Here is a 21,981-nt window from a genome sequence, read left to right as displayed (position 1 = left end):
TAACAGAAGTATTTTATTCAGACCGTAAGAATGAAGCCATGACTAAACTGTGAAATGTTTCCTTTCTAAGGGAGTCTACTAGTTATTTTCGTGTCTCAATTTTGGAACCTCTAGAATAGGAAACACTGACTGACGTGCCTTTCAAACACAGGGAAGAACACGTGTACAGGAGTCGCGGAGAAGTGAAGCAAATGAAAGGAGGAAAAAAGAAAAGACCAGTCATATGTTCACAATTCACATGGGAAAATCCCACACAGATCCATTTTTAAAAATCTTATTTGAGACACGAAAAAGTCTTTCTCAGGAAGAAAAAAAAAACCACCTTAAACTCTTACATTTGTGAATATCCTGAGATCAAGGGATGAGAGGCAGGAGGGAGAGAGAGGAGGGAGGAGGGGGGAGGGGACCAGGCCTGGATTCTAGCTGAAGTGCATCATGGGCAACTCCCACCCCGGCCGCCCAGCCCAGCTGACAGTACTGCCCTTTCCCAAACCTCCTTTCCTCACGTGGCCCCTTCGGAATCCTTCCCAAGTGGCTGTGCTTGCAGAAGAATGCTGCGTAGGCTGAGGATGCTGCATCTAACCGGCTGCCCTGCTCAAGGCGCCCCCACCTTGTGGAAATGGATGTCTATTCTCCCACCTCCATCAACTGCTCAGCAACCACATCAGCCCCCTGCACTGCAAGGGCTCCCCAAGGGCACCCAGGCTGTGCCCCAGCCCCACGGACACCACCTCTGCGGCACTTAACACCCTTCCTCCTGCACCATCGATGTTCGCTCCTGGCTTCCAGGCCGCTGTGCTGGTTTTGGTCTCACCTCTGGCTGTTCTATTTTAATCTCCATCAATGATTCCTCTTCTGACGCTCCCCTCCTTTGGTCCACAGCCCACTTCTCATCTGCAGGCTCTTTAGTGATCTGATCCTCTTGCACTTGGCTGTCCCACAGGAACCCTACATTCAATCTGGGTAAAACAACCCAAATCCTCCCCCCCAACGCCCCCCCGCTCTCTCTCACCCCCTTTTCTCCAAAAGGATTGTAAAAGCCATAGACACAAACTTGATCCTTCTGTTCCCCCAGCCTAGGCCTGGCGCCATCATCCAGCCCTTGACCAAGCTAGGACTCTCAGTTCAGCTTTGAGGCCTCCACTTCTTCCACATCAGTCACCCACCCACCTCCTACCTGAACCCTACCACAGCTGAGCTCTACCTCCCTGCTCATCTCCTGTTTCCAGTTCTAGGGCCCCTCTAATCCCTCCACAGTGATCTTCCCAAAGGTCAAATTCGATGCTTCTATCCTGCTTAATATCCTTCTGTGACTCCCCACTGCCTTTAGGAAGAAACCCACATTCCTCAGCATAGCTCACCCCGCCCGCATGACCCAGCCCCTGCTGACTCTGCACCACAGGCTCTAGTGTGGATCTAACCTGATGGCTTCCAGACCTGGGATTGCACAGACCTTCTAAAAACCACACACCCAACCTCGAAACAGCGGCTCCCACAGTCTGTGGCTCCCTCTTTATTTTGCAAGAAAAAATATACATGCTTGGTAGGGATGGGAGATTTTAAAAATATATTTCTATTGATTTCAGAGGGGGAGATAGAAACATCAATGAGGAGAGAGAATCGTTGATTGGCTGCTCGTGCACACCCCACACTGGGGCATCGAGTCCACAACCTGGGCATGAGCCCTGCCTGGGAGTCCAGCAGGGACCTCGTGGTTCATCATAGGTCGACACTCAACCACTGAGCCACACCAGCTGGGCAGGGAGATTCTTAAAAATGTAAATAGGTAGAAAGGACATAATGTCAGAATATCTTTCGAAAGGAAGGGCAAGTTTGGCACTAGATTTAATGGAAGTTTTTTTTTCCACACAAAGACATCACAACCTAAGATTTTACTGTATGACATCAAGTTGTGCCTGATTGCTTTCTTGATACAAGATTGTCTGCTTGGTGACCTTTACGAAGTGATCATTTAGTGTCCCAATTTGTTCTGAAGTCCAAGTATTACCAAAAATCTAGTTTCACCCTGGCTGGGTAGCTCTGTTGGTTACAGTGTCGTTCGATGCACCAAGCTTGCGGGTTCGATCCTGATCAGGGCACACGCAAGAAGCAACCAATGTATGCATAAATAAGTGGGACAACAAATCCATGTTTCTCTCTCTCTCTCAAATCAATAAAGGAAAAAAAATACAGTTTCATGTAAGTATGTAATAACAGACACACAACAATGTCATTTCCCTCACTTTGGCAATTCCGGGTGACTGAGAAGATGAAGAAGGGCAATTTTCTTTGCCCAGAAGGCTTTGAATGCCCAGGAAATTGCTGGGTCCTAACAGTCTGCACCACTCACTGCTGAGGCCTCGCTCTCAGTGCTGGGCAGCTCAGCAGCCTGATTTCTATGGACGGTGGGGAGAGGCCTTAGGCCCTCCTGCAGGAGGCACACTGCCACCTGCCCCCTCCCCCAGCTGTACTTGTCCTCTGCAGAAATGTCCTGATCCCCAGATAAGGAGGCTCTACCTGCCCCGGGGCATCCGTGAACAAGCCAGCTTGCATGTGTCTGCCTGATGCTTCCGGAAGGCCAGCACTAAGCCTTATTTATCATTTATTACTTTGTCCATGTGCACAGCAAGTGGTCGGGTGTTCAGTATTTGTTAAATAAATTGATAACTATATGTTTGGAGAGGAGAGTGTTGAGTCCCAGTCATGGCTTGGCCTTGACTAGCTGGGTGATTTGGGGTAAAAGTTCAATTTCTATTGATCTTAGATTAACCTAAAAAATTCTCATCAATTTACTGTGCCCTACATTTTGGAAAAATATTTCACTTTTAAAATGTCATTTCATGTTAACAATTAAGTTCTGAATTGTGTTTTAGAGTTATGATAATCCTTTACACATAACAGTTAATCCTCAATACCATGGTAAATCACTTTCTTACTATTCATTATTAATTATAATAACTACAGCATTAATTTAAAAATGACCTCTTATGTGCCAAGGATCAGTTATCCTCTTTCCAGAAGAAGAAATTTAGACTTAGAGAAGTGACGTACCTTGCCCACATGTAGGGCTAACTCATAAGAAGCAGATTTGGGAAGTGGTCAGGTATTTAGGGATAGCTTTCTAAGGTGCCAGGCACAGTGGATGCAATGATACACAGAATACAGAGTTCCAGGGTGTCATCAAATGAGCATACACATTTATAATAGCCAACTCTGATAAGAGCTATCAAAGAAAAATATAAATAAATATGAGATCATAAACTGGGGTCTAATTTGGGGTTTGGGGATTAGAGAAGGCTTTTGTTTGTTTTATTAAATATATATATATTTTTTTGATTTCAGAGAGGAAGGGAGAGGTAGAGAAAGACAGAAACATCAATGATGAGAGAGAATCATTGATTGGCTGCCTCTTGCATGCCCCCTGCTGGGGATCGAGCCCACAACCTGGGCATGTGCCCTTGACGGGAATAGAACTTGGGTTTGCAGGCCGATGCTCTATCCACTGAGCCAAACCAGCTAGGGCTAGGGAAGGCTTTTGTAAGGAAATGCCAGTTAAGTGAATAAAGAATGAGAAGAGTTAATTGATCAAAATAGAGTATCCCAGGCAGAGGGATCAGCATTTGCGAAGGCCCTAAGATCGGAGGGAGTAAGATGCAATTGAGGAATGGAAAGGAGGTCAAAGTGGCTTTAGGGCAAAGAGCCAGACAGAGAAGGATGAGGCAAGATGAGGCCGGAGACTCAGGTCGGTTAAAGATTTTGGTTCCCATCCTCAAGGCGGTGAGAAGCCACTGCAGGGGATTTCCAGCGGCAGGGTGACATCATCAGATGCCTGCAATTGCAAAGCTAACTAGTTGGGGCGGTGGAGGTGATGCAGAGGTGGGAGAGGGGAGACATGGCAGAATGATCGGGAAAGGAGATGACAGACTGGGTGGTGATGATGAAGACAAAGGGGGCGGGGATAGTTGGAAGATAAAAAATCAAAGGACTGGCTGGTGGATTAGATGGAGGAGGCTGGGGAAGATCTAGGTGTCCAAGATGACGCCTAGGTTTCTAACCCGTGTGACTGGATAGATCGTGGGGCTCTCTGCCAGGAGAGGGAAACTGGGCAAAACCCCCATTTTTGGGGAAGATCATGAAGTGAGGTATAGACAGGTTGGGGTTGAGAGGCTTCACAGACACCCAAGGAGAGCCGTGCAGAACATCTACATGTTCGTTGTAAAGATCTGGAGCTCTGAGGTCTTGACTGTGATTTGTGTCTGAGAGTCTTGGGAGAAGCCAGGTATGTCTGACTCCAGAAGTCACATCCTTAAATCACTAGATCAGTGATGGCGAACCTATGACACGCGTGTCAGAGGTGACACGCGAACTCATTTTTTGGTTGATTTTTCTTTGTTAAATGGCATTTAAATATATAAAATAAATATATAAAATAAATATAAAAAATATAAGTCTTTGTTTTACTATGGTTGCAAAGATCAAAAAATTTCTAGGGCTCTGTGGCGCAATGGATAGCGCATTGGACTTCTAGTGACAAAAAATTTCTATATGTGACACGGCACCAGAGTTAAGTTAGGGTTTTTCAAAATGCTGACACGCCGAGCTCAAAAGATTCGCCATCACTGTGACTAGATGATAGTTCAGAGAAGTAGAAACTGTAAAAAACAGGAGTTCATTGAACCGTGGCCTTCTGTGTGTAAATTTCATGCTTTTCCCACTACCCTACCTTGCTATAGGTCATTCCTAAAAGTTCTTATTAATACTAGTCACAGAGGACTGCTAATAAAGCCCCAGCCATTTAACACTGTTAATGGAACTTAGAAAAAATCTAAATCAGAATCATGAGCAGAGAACTAAAGTAGAGGTGGGAAAGGGAGACAATTCTTTTTTTTTTAAGACTATGAATACTTCTTTTGTTTAAGGGAGGCAATTTTTTTTTTTTCCTTTGTAAAAAAAATCTCACCTGAGGAGCCCTAGCGGGTTTGGCTCAGTGGATAGAGCGTCCGCCTATAGACTGAAGGGTCCTGGGTTCGATTCCAGTCAAAAGCACATGCCTGGGTTGCGGGCTTGATCTCCAGTACGGGGTGTGCAGGAGGTAGCTGATCAATGATTCTCTCTCATCATTGATGTTTCTATCTCTGTCTACCTTTCCCTTCCTCTCTGAAATAAAAAAAAAAAAAAAATTCTAACCCAAGGATATTTTTTCCATTGATTTTTTTAAAGAATGAATGGAGGGGAGGAAGGAAGGGGAGGGAGAGAGAGAGAGAAACATTGATGTGAGAGAGACACATAGATTGATTGCCTCCCGCACGTGTCCTGATTGGGCAGGGATCGGGAATTGAACTGGAGACCCTTTGGTCCTTGGGCAGACACGCTAATGGTTCTAACCACTGAGCCAAACCAACCAGGGCGGAGGCAATTCTTAAAAGTGGGTTTTCATAGAATGCCTTCTTTATGTATGTTTGAATGTACAGAGTGGTTTTTCCCTTAAGTAAATTCAGAGACTATAAGATGTCATGTTGAAATAAGTGAAAAACACTTTCCAAAGCCAAAAGTAAATGATGGTTTATATTGTTTAAAGCTCTGGCTTTGATCACCGCTGTTTCCCACACTGATAACTGACACCACCCAGATGGCAGGGCTTTCAGCTCCCATCATGGAGCACATGTGGGCTGATCCTTGTTACTCAGTGTTTGGAGGTGCAGCTGAACGGAACACACGTAATCACACTGTATTCTGACAACTCAAGTTCCTCCACTTTCAGTATGAGAAGAGGCCAAAACAGCTTTTGGAATTGATGATTTACTTTTTAAAGATAATAGCTCTCTGAAGATACAAAATACCACTTAGACTACCCATTTCAAGGGCACTCAAAGGTCCTCTGAAGTCCTTGATTTTATTCAAGTGAAGCATATATGAATATTGTAATGCACAGCATGCATCAGTAACAGAAAAGCACTTCCCACAAGTAAGATTGATTCTTTCAAGTGGTTAGACCACTTACCAGGATGAAAAAACTGCTTTTTTCAGTATTATTAATAATTAATACTTGAAGGCCCATAAGGTAAACTTGAGCAAGCCTGGTCATTTGAATTTTAATATATTTTAAAACTGTATTTCAAAGCTAGGAAATGTGTCTTATTTAGTTGTGGTGACAGAATGGTATATGTATATTTTAACTTTTCTTTAGTCAATTCTCTTCTATAGTAATTAAAAAAGGAGGGAAATAAATGAACCAATAGCACTTATTTTGACTTCGGAAAACATGAACTTGTAAAAGATTTGTCTTTTCAATTATATTTTGTTAACATTAAAATTAGTTTTTAGTTTCTGAGTATAAGCTGAGGCCAGTTCAGGGACAGTTTAGGCGCCAAGGAGAAGCAAGTCAGAAATTTATGGCAAATAAAGACTTGATATTAAAGTGGTAACTCTAAAGGCATTATGCTACAATCCACTTTAAGGAAATCTACATATGAACACACAGCAAAATTTCAAACCTAATCTAGTTTGCTTACAATAACCCACCAAAGCAGAGGTTGCCTTTTTAAAACTGCTGTACGATTAGTAAAATCAATCTGAAGAAAATATAGTCACCTATAGAAATAGCTCAGCGTGTGCCAGGGAAAGGAGCACCAAATGTGTTTTCATTCAAAGTCTTGAGTAATACTAGAGGCCTGGTGCACAAAATTCGTTTACTTGGTGGGGGCGGGGGGGTCCCTCAGTCCGGCCTGCGCCCTCTTGCAGTCCGGGAGCCCTTGGGGGATGTCCGACTGACGGCTAAGACCCGCTCCCTGTCGGACATCCTTAGCATGCTCCAGAGGTGGGAGAGGCTCCTGCCCCCGCCGCTGTGCTCGCCAGCTGTGAGCCCAGGCTCAGGGCTTCTGGCTGAGTAGGGATCCCCCTGTGGGAGCACATTGACCACCAGGGGGCAGCTTCTGCATTGAACGTCTGCCCCCTGGTGGTCAGTGTGCATCATAGCAACCGGTTGTTCTGCTGTTTGGTTGATTTGCACATTAGCCTTTTATTATATAGGATTTGAGGGCAGGGATTCTCATACTTTTTGGTATCAGGACTCCTTTATTAAGCCCACTGTGCGCTAACGTAACACTTTTATTAAAAATATATTTTCCAAAACAAATTAGTGAAATGGCATCTTGTCATAATTTTACAAATCTCTTTAGTAGAATAGAGTTGGGTTCTGCATCTACTTTGCGCTCCACTGACTCTGTTGTGATAATTTGTTTTGGTTGAGTATTTTTTTGTTGTTAATCCTTTCCCATTGATTTTTAGAGAGTGGAAGGGACGGAGAGAGACAATGAGAGAACCATTGATGAGAGAGACACATTGATTAGTTGGCTCCTGTAGGTGCCCTTGACTGGAATAGAACCTGTGACCTTTCAGTCCACAGGCCAACACTCTAACCACTGAGCAAACTGGCTAGAGCTTGGTTGAGTATTGAAGAAAATCCAGCCTAACTCAACTGTATAGTTGGAAAAAAAGGAATTTTTAATAGCCATTTTTGGTAATTGTGGATATTCTTTGATACTACATCAAAACTTGACAAGTGCCAGCACCAGTTTGGCTCAGTGGATACAGCGTCGGCCTGCGGACTGAAGGGTCCCGGGTTCGATTCCGGTCAAGGGCATGTACCTGGGTTGCGGGCAAATCCCCAGTGGGACATGTGCAGGAGGCAGCTGATCGATGTTTCTCTCGCATCGACGTTTCTAACTCTCTATCCCTCTCCCTTCCTCTCTGTAAAAAAATCAATAAAATATATTTAAAAAAAAACAAAAATACTTGACAAGTGTTAGTTTCTTAAGAGTTGTGTGATCTCAAAATACATCAATAAATGCTATTTTTCTACTTTATTACAGTAAAATTCATTGCTCTATCCTGCGCTTGAAATGAATTGTTTACCTGCACGTGACTTTTAACGTCATCCATTGATCATTTGGAAATGTCAGCTCATTGAGTTATGTGCATCTTCCCAATGTGGACATGTTTTGAACAGTGAAAAAGGCCAATGACACATTAGTATCATTATGAAAATAGTTTTGACCTCAGGGAGCCCCAAAGGGGTCCCATGTTTCACAAGGGACTGCAGACCACAAGTAGACACTTTGGGGACTTGGAGAATCTCAGTGACTAGGCATGGTGTAGGAAAACACACACACCGTGAGGTGGTTCTCAAGACCATTTTGATGCTCACCTTTGCCTGGTGCAGAACGTAGGGGCGCACACTATTTATAAGTACTGTATACTAAAAGTTCTTGTAAAGTAAAACAGTTGTTTCACAAGTACTGAACCGGGCACATGAAAGTGCTTTACAAAGTCCTCCCTCTGCACAGACCTTTCTTGAAGTGAGGAAGTCACACGATACATACCTCATGCATGTGAACTGGGGATTATGTACTTGAGCATAGATATTGGCCTCTAACTTGGCCTTTGCACCATAAAAAGAAAAAAAAGGTTGTAAATGTCTCAGACTGCCACCTCCTGATAAGTGTCCTGAGGCTACTGACTCCATCCCTTAATGACCTATTAGCATTGTAAAACACTGGATCTTATGTATTCACTATTGATTCAAAGTAATATTTTAATTATTTAAGTTTAATTTGCTAATAAGAATTATAACCTATTCGAGCATAGAAAAGGTTTAAATATGTTCTCAATCTAATGCTTCGGAGGTTTACTTTGCCTTTTGTTTCTTCTTTAGGAAATAAAAATTCTCAACTTCCTTTTAGGTTTTCAGGGTCACGCTTTGCAACCTGAAGACAGTAAGGCAGTAGGTAAAATGATAAATGCCTTTTCACCAGGTGCATTCTGAAATTTATGGCACAGTGTCCAGCCAACCAGCAGTTCTCCCTTTACTGTGACAGCTTGGTGTCACACTACTTGCCCAGTTTCCCAGTTACTTCAGGGACAGATGAGTGGGCCTCGAGATGAGAGACAGGAGGTGGCAGGGGAGGCTCCAGGTCTGACGAAGCTGATCCCAGCCAATGTGACATACCAGCCTGAGCTCTCCTTCAACTTCCTAACTCTACTTCAGTAATTCTCAAGCTGGGAAAAGCATACCCCCTTATGCAGGTACATATTCTTAGAGGGTTATTTCATATATTTTTTACAAAAGTGTAGACTTTGGAGGACAGTGCAAAGTTTTATTTTGTTAATTCTTTAAAATAAAAAAGAAACTGTCACGGTGGAAGTTTTTATTCTATGAGCTAAAACATGCCTAGGGCTTATTCTCTGCTGCTGGAGTATTTTGGTGGGAGTTTGTGGAGCGCCTGTCTATTTGCTTCCTCTTTGAAGAGAGAACTTGAAAACTCCAAAGCAAGCAGCTGGACTGGACAATAAAGCTTGGGGGTGGCTCATCGGTCACTCTAAGGACTCCTTCACTGGGGACCATCGGTGGCACTAACACTGGCGTATTACTTCTTGTACTTGGAGATCTCATGATGGTTTCAACATCGGGTCAATTCTTTGGCTAGAAGATAACCTTATATAAACCAGGCATGTAAGTGAGAAACACCCAGTTTAAAGGAATGTGGTATTAGTTATCTTTCTTTCTTAAAAATTATCTTTTAATGACCTCAAAACACCCTGGATAGACACCAAGGGGACTTAGACTAGAAAAAAAATTTAATAATTATTTCTGGTTTATAATAAATTAGAGAAATGAGGATTTAAAATGTCTTAACTCTGATTTTCTATTGAAATCTCAGGCCTCTCGGATTGAAACGCTAGTGCTATGTGCACGCTGCTCCTGAGCTGGGTCGGGGTCAACACAGATGGTCTGAAAGGAAAGGGGGCGCGGGGGGGCGGGGGGGGGGCGCCAAGGTTAAGAAACCCAGAGCACCTTGCAGTTCTGGGGGCCAGGGAGTCTGACCTTTCAATGTTTTATTTCACCAAGACAGTAACGTCTGAAAATGAACACAACTGAGACTCACACTAAGGGAGCCCGCTTTCCGATGAGCAAATGGACCCTGCAGGTGGGTGGGGAGCCGAGCCTGGGATGTTTCCCTAAGGCACCATTAGCTCGGCGGCTCCAAGTTTTTGCAGCAAATGGCGTGGCAACAACTGCATTTCCACGCGGCCCGCTTTCTTGCTCGCTCTGCTACCCCCGCTTTCTGTATTGACCTCTGTATTCACCACCAGCTCCCAGCGACAAAACCCTCGCTTCCTGAGCATGTTCTGTACCACCAGGTCTCTCTGCGGACAGTTTAAACGTCAGTGGTTTGGGGGTTGTACGGGGCTGGGGAGCGGCCTCAGCACCCCCGACCTTCCTCCCTTTTGGGGACCCCTTCGGGGTGAGGGCTGTGCTGCCCGGAGCGCGGCTCGCACGCCGCACCCCCGCCGCGAGGCGCAGCGGCCAGAAACCACAGCGCAGCTCGGCCCCGTCGGAGGCGCACATCGCCCGCGGGGCGGAAGCCCGAGGCCTCCCGCTCGGCGCGCCCACACCCGCCGTCGGGGCCGCGGCGGCGCCCAGGAAGGCCTCCGTCTTCCCGGCCCGCGGGAGAGACCGGCAACGGCCGCCCCGCCGGCTCCGCCCGCTCCAGGGGGCGGGGCCGGCCAGACCCGAGGGGGCCGGGAGGTCCGGGCGCCGCGCACCTCGGCCCGCCCCAGCCTCCGGGGACTGGGAGGGGAGCGGAGGAGAGCGGACGGGAGGGGAGGGGCGACGCACTCGGGCTGCGCGGCCCCGCGTGCGCGCGCGCTCTCCCAAGTCCCGCGGAGTTTAACACAATGCCGACGCCTACGCCGTGCGCGACGCCCCGGCCGGCGCAGCAGCCCCGGCGCCAGGGGCGGGCGGTGGCCAGACAGGGAGCGGGAAGAGCGCGCGCGAGAGCCGGAGACAGCGCGAGACCCAGGGAGCCGGAAGCGCGCGTGCGCGCCCCCGCCCGCGGCCGGGAGGCGGAGCCGCGGCAGTAGCGGCAGCAGCTGTAGGAGCCGCTGCAGCTGGGAGACGCGCCAGAGAGGCCGGGCCTGCTCCGGTCGGACCGGATCCCTCCCCTCCCCCTCCCTCTCCCGCTCCCCTCCCCCAGCCCACTTCCGCAGCTCGCGGCCTGGCGGCCGAAGCAGCAGCGGCGGCAGCAGGAGGCGGCGGCAGGATTACGCACCTGACGGGCCAACCTCTCGGGGCTCCGGCGCGGGACGCTCACCGGCCGCCGCCAGGACGCACTTCGCGGTGGCGGCGGGAAGGGAGGGACCGGCGATGGGGAACGGAACGCGAATCGCCCCCTCCTCTTTCTCCCTCCCTCCTCCCCTCCGATCCGCCGCCCGCCCTCTCGGCTTCCGTCCCCTCCCCCTCCCGCAAAGGCCCGGATGGAGCTGCCGCCGACTCGCCGCCGCCTGGCTCCGGGGGATGGTTTTGTCAGGCGGCCAGAGCCCGGCGCCAGGCGCCGCCGCCGCCGCCCCCAGGGCGCCCCTGCCCTCACTTCCCAGAACCGCGTTCCCGAGGGACCCGGGCCCTCCGCCTGCCTTCGCCCGGAGCCGGGCCGGGGGCATTCGTCGCCTTTGTTGCCACCGTCTCCGCCGGAACCGTTTGCGAGCCCGGTGCCCCCCGCCCCTCCGCCTTCCCGGAGCCCGGGCCGGGGGCGGCACGTGGGCGCCAGCCCGGGAGCGGAGGCGGTGCGCGCTTACCTGTCGCCGGTGCCGCGGTGGCGCGGGGTGTGGAGGAGGCACCGCCGGGCGGCCTGGCCGTGCCCTGCCCGCCGCCGCCGCCTCTCGCTGCTGCTGCTGCTGCCGCCGCGGTCGGTGTCTCCGGCGGCGGCGGCGGCGGGGCTTTTCCTGTCCGGTTACGTTAAGGTCACATGACCGAGCGAGCGGAGCGACTAGTGCAGAGGCTGCGAGCGGCTCCCGCCGGGGGGGAGGCGGCGAGCGCAGTGGCGGCAAGAGCCCCTCCGCCCCCCTCCGCCGCCTCCCCTCCCCCTCGCCCGCCTCCGCCTCCGCCTCCTGCTGCTCGGCCGCCGCCGCCTGCAGCGCTCGCTCCGCTGCCGCTCCCACCCGGGCTCCGCGCTCCGCCTCAGCCGAACTTCTGCAGGCCATGTGCAGCCGCGGCGAGGAACTTCTCTCCGCGCACCGGGGCCGGAGGCCCGAGTCACGAGCCCCGTGTTTACGTGCGGGGTTTCGGTAGGAGGACCCGGGAGGGATGCTCGGGGGAGGGATGCTCCGGGGAGGGATGCTCGGGGGAGCTGCTGGTCGGACGCCCCTGCAGGCTCCCGGTGCTGGACCTCTCGCGGCCCGCCCCTTTGTCCCCTGACCTCCCTTACTGACCTACGTTTCTAACTTTAGGACTCGAGATGCAGTGGACTTGAGAGCCACCGAGATCCTAAGTCACGGATACCTGTTGTCACCAGCGGCGATGGGAGAGCCGTGCCGGTTGGTGCTGTGTGTGGAGGCAGAGGTGCCAGCAGACTAGCTGGGTGTGATCGAAGATGTTTCTGTCGGGATTGAATTGGTTGTTTATTTCAGTCACTGGGTTTTAGCTTTTGAAGCTTTGGTCCAAGAATATCCGTCTGCAAGGCGTGTTTGCTGCTTAAGGACAGTTCCCTCTGCTGTTGACTTTGGTGTCCAGAGTGGCCGGTCTGTGAATGCAGAGGTCCCAGGCCTTTTCGCAGGGGCGCCCCGAGCTGCCAGAGGGCAGGCGAGGGGACTTCGTCGGGTAGTCATTCTTAACCTTTTAAAGTTTACTGGTGTGTTGTTGCCGTTTTGCTAGAGTTTTATGTCTTTGGAAGCACAGCGTAGTCCCTTGAGGACTGGATGTAATAACTTACATGCACAGTATTTTGAAGTCTTAAAAATGAATGCGGCTTGATGTTTCGGGGGATGGAGGCGGCAGTTTGCAGGGTACTTTGGTTTGAGAGCGTGTTGTCTTGGTCACAAGGTCCTTGATTTGTTGTCCAGCCCATGTTGGTTTACATAGCTCAGTGCCCTGGCACATAGTTCACAGGTATTTAAGGCACGATTACTATCTTAGACAGCTAATGCACATACAGAAAGAAGTGTCCCTTCTGAAACTCTGCGTTTGAGCTAGTGACCCGGGTAGTTCCATGGTGCTGCCGGTGACTGCTTCCCTCTGGAGAAGGAGTAGGCAGCTGTGTAACTAGTGGTCCAAACGTGGGTAATGGGTTTATGCATACCTGCCTTGGACTTCTCTTGTTCTTTGATCAGCGAGGTAAATGACGTGAGTGGTTAAATGTCTGCCTACAAAACCAAATTCTGACCCTGGTGTAAGTATTTCTGGTGGGCTATCGCTAAACATCAAAGTTGGCCTTCAGGCTGACAGGCCTGCTTCTTGGATTGGCTCTCCAGTTGAGATCTGTTTCATCTTACTGGGAAACTAAAGTGGTTTTGATTGGTAGAAAGTCCTATTAAAGATCTTTGGGTCCTTAGTTCTTTTAGACCTTGACTCTGAACTTTCAAGTTTATGATATGATGGAGTGCTTACACGGAGGGTGAACTGGTTTAAGAGAAACTAAAGAGAGAAAGTGGGCGAAACTAGTGCTGAAGTTTTAGATGAAAACCCTGAAGTAGAAACTTGCTTATGTATTTAGAGTAATTGGCTTTGAGTCAAAGAAACGATGCTTTTTTTAAAAAAAGATTTTTTAAAATGAGAAAGGGAGAGAGAGAAACATCAATGATGAGAATCATTGATCTGATCAGCTGCATGCTGTACACCCCACACTGGAGCTCAAGGCTGCAACCTGGGCACGTGCCCTGATCAGGAATCGGACAGTGACTTTCTGGTTCATAGGTCCACGCTCAACCACTGAGCCATGCCAGCTGGGTAGAACTGCTTATTCTTGAAATCAGTGAATAGTTCCTCAATACTACATTCTGTGTAATTGTGTAAAAATAGACCCAGTGGTTATTCCTGAAACTCAATCTTATTCCTAGAGAAAAGTGCTGTCAAGGACTGGCCTAGACTTTTCTCCAAGAGCTGCTATTCTTTATTTTTAAAATATTTTTATTGATTTCAGAGAAAGGAAGGGAGAGCATGAGAGAGAAACATCAGTGATGAGAGAGAATCATTGATCGGCTGCCTCCTGCACACCCCACACGGAATGGAGCCCACTACCTAGGCATGTGTCCTGACCGAGAATTGAACCGTGACCTCCTAATTCATAGGTTGACGCTCAACCACTGAGCCACGCCTGCTGGCTAGAGCTGCTATTGAATTTAGAAATGGTCAATTGTTTTGCTGCTAGTTCTCTCAAGGCATAGGCATGCATTCTTAGATTTTGTCAAGTATGCTAATTAGTTTGACTTTTAGTTACCATCAAGTCATAGCATTATAAGGGATGCTGTACAGATTATATCTGCTTTCTGCAACTTGGAGTAGAAATAATGAAATGGATGCATACGCAAAGTTTGGGGAGAAAACTTAGTCTTTGCAAGAAGGACTAGTGTCTCCAGGGAAAGCTGTTAGTCTGGTTGTGGGAGAGCCACAAGTCACCTGAATTAAGTAATAAGAAAAGTAAGTTAAATTTTCTGTTTAGTGTTTATGTGCTGAGTTTGCATTTTGGAAATACATTTGGCAGATTAGGCGTTCAAAAATAGTTTCACACATTTCCCAAGAAAATCATAGTGCAAGCAAATAAATAATCTGAGTGGATTCATCAAAAGTTGTTATACATAAATATTCTGCAAACTCTTGTAGTGCTGAAAGTTTTGATAAGTTATGCTGAGGTACATGAGAAAAATATGCTTGCTGTGTCCTGAAGAGATAGGTCCAGTGAGCCTTGGACTGTGGGCAGAAAGCAATTTAATAATACTGTACTTGTTTTTTGCAGAAATTGGTGTGTGTGCGCAGGTTGAAGATGGGATTTCCTTTAACACTGTTTATTAAAGTAATATACTAATAAATGTGGGTGTATCCCAGAGCAGCTTTTGCACTACATAATTTTATGGGTAACCTCTTAGGTTTGGACAGTGACATGCTTTTACAAGCTACACTTACAAGCCTGCCATGCCTTTTGTGTTTTATATCAAGCTTAACATATAAGTCTGAAAATATGTGTTTTGAGAGTCTCTTATATTTTATTGGTTTGGTTATAAAATTTATAGAAAATGCTCATTTTATAGTTGGTTGTTGTTGAGACCATATTCCCTCAAGAGTTCCTATACTTTAGGGAACATTTTGTCTTAAACCTAAGTGTAGGCTTGTGGGTTTCAAACTTTTTCAGTTGTGATTCTAAGACATATGCTTTGTTAAATGTACACAAATATATAAAATTGAAACAATTTTCAGGAACTAATACTTGTTATCAGTTATATACTCTGCTATCTTTTGTAACTAGTTCATTTATTTATTTTTTTAAAGCTGATTGTGGTGCCTTAAATGGATTTCATCAATCACAAATGGATCAGGGTTCCGAGTTTGAAGATCACTTGTTTATCTCATACAGTTTCTGTGGGTCAGGAATCCAGGAGCAGCTTAATTAGGTAGGTGGTTCTGGGTCAGGGTCTTTGACGAGGTTACTTAGAGTCAATATGTTGACTGGGCCAGAAGATCTGCTTCTAAGGCGGCCCACACTCCAGCAGGTTAATGCTCCAAGTTGGCAAGTCTCAGTATTTCCCCATTGGGCTCCTTGCGTGTCCTCACGGTGTGGTGGTGCTTGGCTTCCCCCAGAAAAAGCGAAACAAGAAAGAGCCAAGGAGGAAGCCGCACCATCACTGTCACTTGCTGTGAGTTAAAAGCAAGTCACTAAGTTCAGCCTGTGGCCACTGGAACGGTATTAATCTTCATGTCTTCAAGGAGAAGTATCAAAGAATTTGGCGTTTTTAGTAACAAACACAGTTCTATATTTTTCCTCTTTATGGATGAATTAGGGTTGAACCGGAAACCTTGCTAAAATGTCAGTCTTTAAGTAATTATCATGCTTAATTCACTTTTTTCTCTGAGGGCATCTAATCTCATTCTCTCCTCAGTCTTAAATTTGAGAAAGCGGGCTCATGTATTCTCGGGGGGAAAAAACACCAGTTTTTCTCTGACTTTTGTCATGAATAATCTATGCTGAAAAGATGAGAAAATCGGCTGATTTTTAAGAAATCTTTTCTAAAGAAGTTATAGTGTATAACTGTTGTCCTCTAGTCTGCCAGTTTGCAAGCTTTTACATAATAGTAGTTATACTTTCAACTTTTAACTCTCCATTCGGCCCTTTGAATCTGTGGATTCAACCTATCGAAAACAGTTTTTTGATCCATGGTTGAGAATCCCCGGTTGGGAAACTGCTCTTGGGAATGTGAACTGTTTTTGATCGATGGTTGATTGAATCTGGAGATGGCTGGCTTCTTTGATTGATGAGAAGTCTGTGGATACGAAGGGCCAACTATATTTATTGAAAAAAATCAGCTTATAGATGGGCTGTGCGGTTCAAAGCTATGTTGTTCAAGGATCACCTGTACTTATTAAAAGAATTGAAACTACTTGTTAGCTTCTGATGCTGTCTGTATACTGAACCACGAGATTGTACTACTGTTATAACTATAGCAGTTAGGACATTTCCAGGACCTAAAAGATGTTATAACTTAAAGATAATCAGGGTTCGAGTGTAAAGACAACTATACTACTTTCTGCTGTGAAATTTTCATGGAAACTGGAGCTAGAAGGATTTGTTCTAAGACTAGTTTGGCTTAATGGCACAGGAGCAGGAGGAGACCCTGACATTGGTAGTGTGAGTGAAGCTAGGATCAATTTCCAAGGCCTTCCTTGATTTTTTTTTTTAATTCATTATGCTTTTCTGAGTAATACGTGGGATGCAGTAAATTCTTACACTTTTACTGTAACAGATTGGATAATGGCTGCTTTTTTCTTAACCCTTTGAGCCAACCAATATCCTAGGAACTATGCTAAAATTGCCAAGGCATTTTTGCTGATTTTACAGCAGTTTAGGAAGTCTGCACTTAGGTGCCATCTGTCAATAAAGAGCGAACTACTAGCAGGAGGAGCGCGATAGTGCTCCTGGCTCCCGATAGTGCTCCCGGCTCCCGGCACTTTGGGCGAAAGACAGGAGGAGTGCGATTCGCGCTCCCAGCACTCTAGGGGTTACACACCTTTCGGGTTTCTCTTAACCACCAGGACTCCTGACAGTTCCCATTCTGCTCGAAAGCACTGGTTGTACCAGTAAATCTGTTTTGTTTCATTGTGCTGAAGGAGTGAGAATGCAGCATTTAAAAAATTTCGTTTTGTTAACCCTCTGTGACAGTGGTTCTCAACCTTCTGGCCCTTTAAATACGGTTCCTCATGTGGTGATCCAACCATAAAATTATTTTCGTTGCTACTTCATAACTGTAATGTTGCTACTGTTATGAATCCTAATGTAAATATCTGACATGCAGGATGGTCTTAGGCGACCCCTGTGAAAGGGTCATTCGACTGCCAAAGGGGTCGCGACCCACAGGTTGAGAACCGCTGCTCTGTGAGGAACTCTCCCTTGAGGAAAGGGAATTTGGAAGAGAGACTTTAAATCTTTAAAAACAGCCAATTCAGAACTCTCAGAAAGAATTGCAAGTAAATAGATTTGGACTGAAGGTACTCAAAATATTCCTCTTCTCGTTCTCATCACCTCCCAGCACAGTGACGCAATTTGTAAAGGCAGGGAGATGGGAGTTTGAGAAGATTGGTGTGGAAAGGGGGAGAACTGAGTCCCTGAGATGTAGTACTTAGTACATTAAGTGGAGCAAGAGGTGCTAGCGCATTACTCAGTATCTGTATAAACAGTATAAACCAGTGAGTAGGCTCTAAGTTAGTGGTTCTCAGAGGTTAGTAAGCCTAAGAATCTCTTGGAGAGTTGTAAAAAAACAGGTTGGTAACTCAGCCTCAGGCTCAGATTGTAGAACACAGGAATCGGTAACCCTGGAAACCCAGCTATTTACTGAAGCAGTGGTCTGAGCACCAGACTTGGGAAAAACTGCTCTAAGTGGTAGAAAGACAGGTCAGTAATTAAAAATAGGAGGATGTGATTATTTTGTCAAAACATGATAATCCTAAAAACTATTGATTTTGCATATAGAAACGTTTCTGCCTTTGACTACTGCAGTAATCTAGGCACCCCAGAATGCCTGCTGGCCGCTACTTGGTATGTGTAAAATCTGTAGTTTAAAAAGCCTTTTAAGCAATGGAAATATTTATATTTAAACTGCTTTATATTTAAACTAGAGGCCTGGTGCATGAGATTTGTGTACTGGGGTGGGGGTGGGGGGCTGTCCCTCAGCCTGGCCTGCGCCTCTTGCAGTCCGGGACCCCTCAGGGGATGTCCGCCTAAGCTGGCAGTCAGACATCCCTCTCGCAGTCTGGGACTTTCGCAGTCTGGGACTCCCTCACTCCTTACTGCCCATCTGCAGTGGAGGCGGGAGAGGCTCCCGCCACTGCACTTGCCAGCCGTGAGCCTGGCTTCTGGCTCAGCAGTGCTCCCACTGTGGAGCTCCTGCATTGAGTGTCTGCCCCCTGATGGTCAGTGAGCATCAGAGTGACCAGTTCTGCCATTCGGTTGATTTGCATGTTATGCTTTTATTATATAGGACTAGTGGCCTGGTGCACGGATTTGTGCACATTGAAAGGAAATTAATTAGAAGGTTTCGGGTGGGGCGGAACTGGGCGAGAAGGGCTGGACACACCCTGGAGCCAACCTCCCATGGTCCCTCCCTGGTGTCTGTGGAGTGAGCGGGGTCCCTCCGGCAGGTGGGGTCCCTTGGCCTGGCCTGTGGGGATCGGGCGGAAACCGGCTCTCTGACGTCCGCCAAGGGGTCCCAGAGTGCGAGAGGGCACGCTGCAAAGTTGCTGTCGTACAGGGTGTGGAGCACAAATTCAGTGTGCAGTAAACCAGATTTGGGGCCCACAGTGCCCAGCAACAACAGCCCACGACCGAAGGTGGAATCACGTGGCCCCGTGAGGAATTGGGCTCCCTCCTCTCTGGTTTCAGGGTGTGTCACCCAAGAACCGGTGCTGCCAAGTCACTGCAGCTTGGCAGCTCCTGCATTGAGCATTTGCCCCATGGTGGTCAGTGCACATCATAGCAACCAGTCGGACGGTGGGAGGGACACTTAGCATTTAGCCTTTTATATGTACACTAGAGGCACAGTGCACAAAATTCGTGCACTCAGTGGTGGGGAGGGTTCCTCAGTCCAGCCTGCACCCTCTCGCAGTCTGAGAGGCATCAGTCGCACATCCTTAGCACTGCTGTGGAGGTGGGAGAGGCTCCCACCACCGCCGCTGCGCTCACCGTGAGCCTGGCTTGGGGCTTCTGGCTGAGCGGTGCCCCCCCTGTGGCAGCATACTGACCACCAGGGGGCAGCTCTTGCATTGAGCATCTGCCCCCTGGTGGTCAGTGAACATCATAGCAACCGGTTGTTCCACCATTCAGTTGATTTGCATACTAGCCTTTTATTTTACACACACACACACACACACACACACACACACACACACGGCCCGGTGCATGAATTTATGCATGGGTAGGGTCCGTCGGGAATTGTAGCCTCGCCTGGCACCATCCTTACCTGCTCCACCATCCCGCCCTGCGGGGTGATAAATCAGGACCAGGCCCTCCACCCGGCAACCTTGGCGCCTGGGAGCTGGGTGGCAGCCCCACCCCCTGCCACTGGTCACAGTCTGCGGGGTAATTGATGGGGTAATCGGGCCCCCGCTCGCACCCACCTTGGCCTGGTGCCACCTGCTCACCTGCTCCACCATCCTGCCACCGTCCTGCTCTTATCGGGGCCCATTGGGGCCTGCAGCCTTTCCACTGCCAGCGCTGCGTCACCAATGCCTGCCATGTTTTGTGCCGCCCCCTGGTGGTCAGCACATGTCATAGCAAGCAGTTGAACTCCCGGTCAAATAATTAGACTTTTTTTTATACAGATGAACCACTCCAGACATGTCTATGCAGGATTCATTAACATCTATCTAAGTCTCAGTAATGTTTCTGAACTATGGATTCAAGGGGGTGGGGGGGCCTTTCCATCTCTGTTTAATCTCATCCTATGTGGATTTTGAGCTGAGGTAGTACTTTAATTAAACCCATTAGACAGATGAGGAAACAGGCCCAGAGGTTCAGTGATTTGCCCAAGGTGATGCAGCTATGTAAATGATTAAAATTTAACATTGATCTTTCTCCTTGGAAACCTGTATTTGTTAAATTTCCACCACAAAAACATCACCCTAATACAATAAATTTTTATGCTTGAAGGCCTTATTGTTTATCTTTATTTCTTTGCAACATACTTGTGTATAAGTTGAAATGTTAAATTTTAATTTGCCATGACCATAAGGCACCATATGTTCATGTTTTTTTATATTAAAATTGTTTTATAATGAATGCACTCTTGAACCATACATCAAATTGTTTGTTGATGCTGGGGTAAAATTTTATTGGAAACTCCCCTTTTAAGAAAAAAATTTTTAAAAATATATTCTTATTGTTTTCAGAGAGGAAGGGAGAGATAGAAACATCAATGATGAGAATCATCAATTAGCTGCCTCCTGCACACCTTCCATTGGGGATCAAGCCTGCAACCCAGGCATGCACCCCTGACTGGACTCAAACCCAGGACCCTTCAGTCCGCAGGCCAACACTCTACTGAACCAAACCAGCCAGGGCTAAAAAAAATATGTGGAAGGGAGAGGGAGAGAAACATCAATGATGATAATAATTGATTGGCTGCCTCCTGCACCCCCCCCCCCCCCCCCCCCCGGGGATCGAGCCCACAACCCAGGCATGTGCCCTTGACCCCTTGACTGGAATTGAAGCCGGGACCCTTCAGTCCACAGGCCAATGCCCTATCCACTGAGTCAAACCCGGCTAGGGTGGAAACTCCCTTCTTACTAGGTGGGGATATCATGGTCTCAGTTAAAGGAGGCTTCATTGACCAGTATTTTAAATTGTCCTGTTTGGCTTCCCAAAGGTTTTTACAGGTTAAATATAACTAAAGGTTTTTAAATATAGTGGACACCAAACTTGGATTCAAGCTGGGTGAGCGATGCCTTTTGTACAGTTTTGATGGGAAGACTGACTGCAGGTGTGTGCCTGCGCACAGCAGTTTTATGGAGGTACTCGTGTGGAACTTGATCTAGAAAGCAGTTACTGAACTATCCATGCCCATGTGCTCCTTGGAACGTCTTTGATGCCCTTGGGGTATAAATACCTCAGAAGACTGCTACTTGAGAACTCTTGCCAAGTGCTGCAAAAGACACCAGGATGGTCACCTTCTCACAGGCACAGCAAATGGAGTCATTGGTAGGTGTATGGATGTCTGTTCTCTTGGTAGAATGCTATACAGTTAAGTTGCAAAATGACAGTGTCTCAATTTTAAACAGAATAATCGTTTTCATCAATATGTATAGAATATAAGAAAAAGTACATTTAAATTCACTGGGGTGGGACAGCTAGAGGCCTGGTGCACGAATTCGTGCACAGGTGGGGTCCCCTCATCCAGGCCAGCGATCGGGACCAGCCGGGAGTGGGGGTGTGGGGAGGGGACACGGGAGGTTGGCTGGCTGTGGGAGCGCACTGACCATCGGGGTTGCTCCTGCATTGAGCTTCTGTCCCCTGGTGGTCAGTGCACATCATAGCTACTGTCCAGTTGTCCAGTCATCCGGTTGTAATGGTCGCTTACGCTTAGGCTTTTATATATATAGATATAAAAGCCTAAGTGACCATTATAATCGAAAGACCACAACAACTGGAACGACCGGTCAACCAGTCGCTATGATGCACACTGACCACCAGGGGGCAGACGCTCAACACAGGAGCTGTCCCCTGGTGGTCAGTGTGCTCCTGCAGTCAACCTCCCACCGCCAGCCAACCTCCCCCAGTCTGTCCCCACAGCCGGCAAACCTTCTGCGATCTCTTCCCCCACCCCTCCTCTCATCTGGGAGGCCCTGTCCGGCAGCCTCATGGAGGCTGGGTGAGATGGCCCCAATAGGCCCTGATAGCCGGCCAGGCCTAAGGACCCCATCTGTGCACGAATTTCGTGCACCGGGCCTCT

At 47.7% G+C, this 21,981-nt stretch overlaps 3 protein-coding genes across 13 annotated transcripts in view; 1 reads left to right on the top strand and 2 right to left on the bottom strand.

Annotated features, from left to right (window-relative positions):
- The window catches only part of ZBTB2 (zinc finger and BTB domain containing 2), a 29,963-nt gene extending 18,201 nt beyond the window's left edge, over window positions 1–11,762 (bottom strand). Inside the window, exon 1 of one of the 6 annotated variants that reach the window (XM_036317353.1) lies at window positions 11,635–11,762. The gene's annotated coding sequence lies outside the window, so the exon portion shown is untranslated. Of the gene's footprint in view, window positions 1–814; window positions 838–11,111; window positions 11,237–11,634 lie in introns of those variants that run through there. The other 5 variants (XM_036317350.1, XM_036317352.1, XM_036317355.1 and 2 more) reach the window with 5 other exon arrangements.
- Window positions 11,188–21,129, top strand: LOC118660205. Of its 3 annotated transcripts, XR_004968841.1 has the most exons (4): window positions 11,188–12,123; window positions 12,286–12,372; window positions 15,317–15,438; window positions 20,899–21,129. XR_004968841.1 is itself a non-coding variant. In XM_036317361.1 (3 exons), the coding sequence occupies exons 1-3, from the start codon at window positions 11,207–11,209 to the stop codon at window positions 15,318–15,320; spliced, it is 1,008 nt and encodes a 335-aa protein (XP_036173254.1). In that variant the 5' UTR covers window positions 11,188–11,206; the 3' UTR covers window positions 15,321–17,246. The 3 variants fall into 3 exon arrangements, 2 of the variants coding, with proteins under 2 accessions (XP_036173254.1, XP_036173256.1); XM_036317361.1 differs by lacking the exon at window positions 20,899–21,129 and having other exon boundaries at window positions 15,317–17,246; XM_036317363.1 differs by lacking the exons at window positions 15,317–15,438; window positions 20,899–21,129 and having other exon boundaries at window positions 12,286–14,876.
- Window positions 21,113–21,981, bottom strand: part of RMND1 (required for meiotic nuclear division 1 homolog) — a 31,396-nt gene continuing 30,527 nt past the window's right edge. For all 4 annotated transcript variants that reach the window (XM_036317359.1, XM_036317357.1, XM_036317358.1 and 1 more), the window contains one exon: window positions 21,113–21,265. In XM_036317359.1, coding sequence (XP_036173252.1) covers window positions 21,140–21,265 — 126 coding nt within the window. In that variant the 3' untranslated portion in view covers window positions 21,113–21,139. The remainder of the gene's footprint in view (window positions 21,266–21,981) is intronic.

This window comes from Myotis myotis, unplaced genomic scaffold (genome assembly GCF_014108235.1).
Source record: "Myotis myotis isolate mMyoMyo1 unplaced genomic scaffold, mMyoMyo1.p scaffold_m19_p_7, whole genome shotgun sequence".
In the NCBI taxonomy this organism is placed as follows: domain Eukaryota; kingdom Metazoa; phylum Chordata; class Mammalia; order Chiroptera; family Vespertilionidae; genus Myotis; species Myotis myotis.
This window is presented reverse-complemented; position numbering and strand designations above follow the sequence as displayed.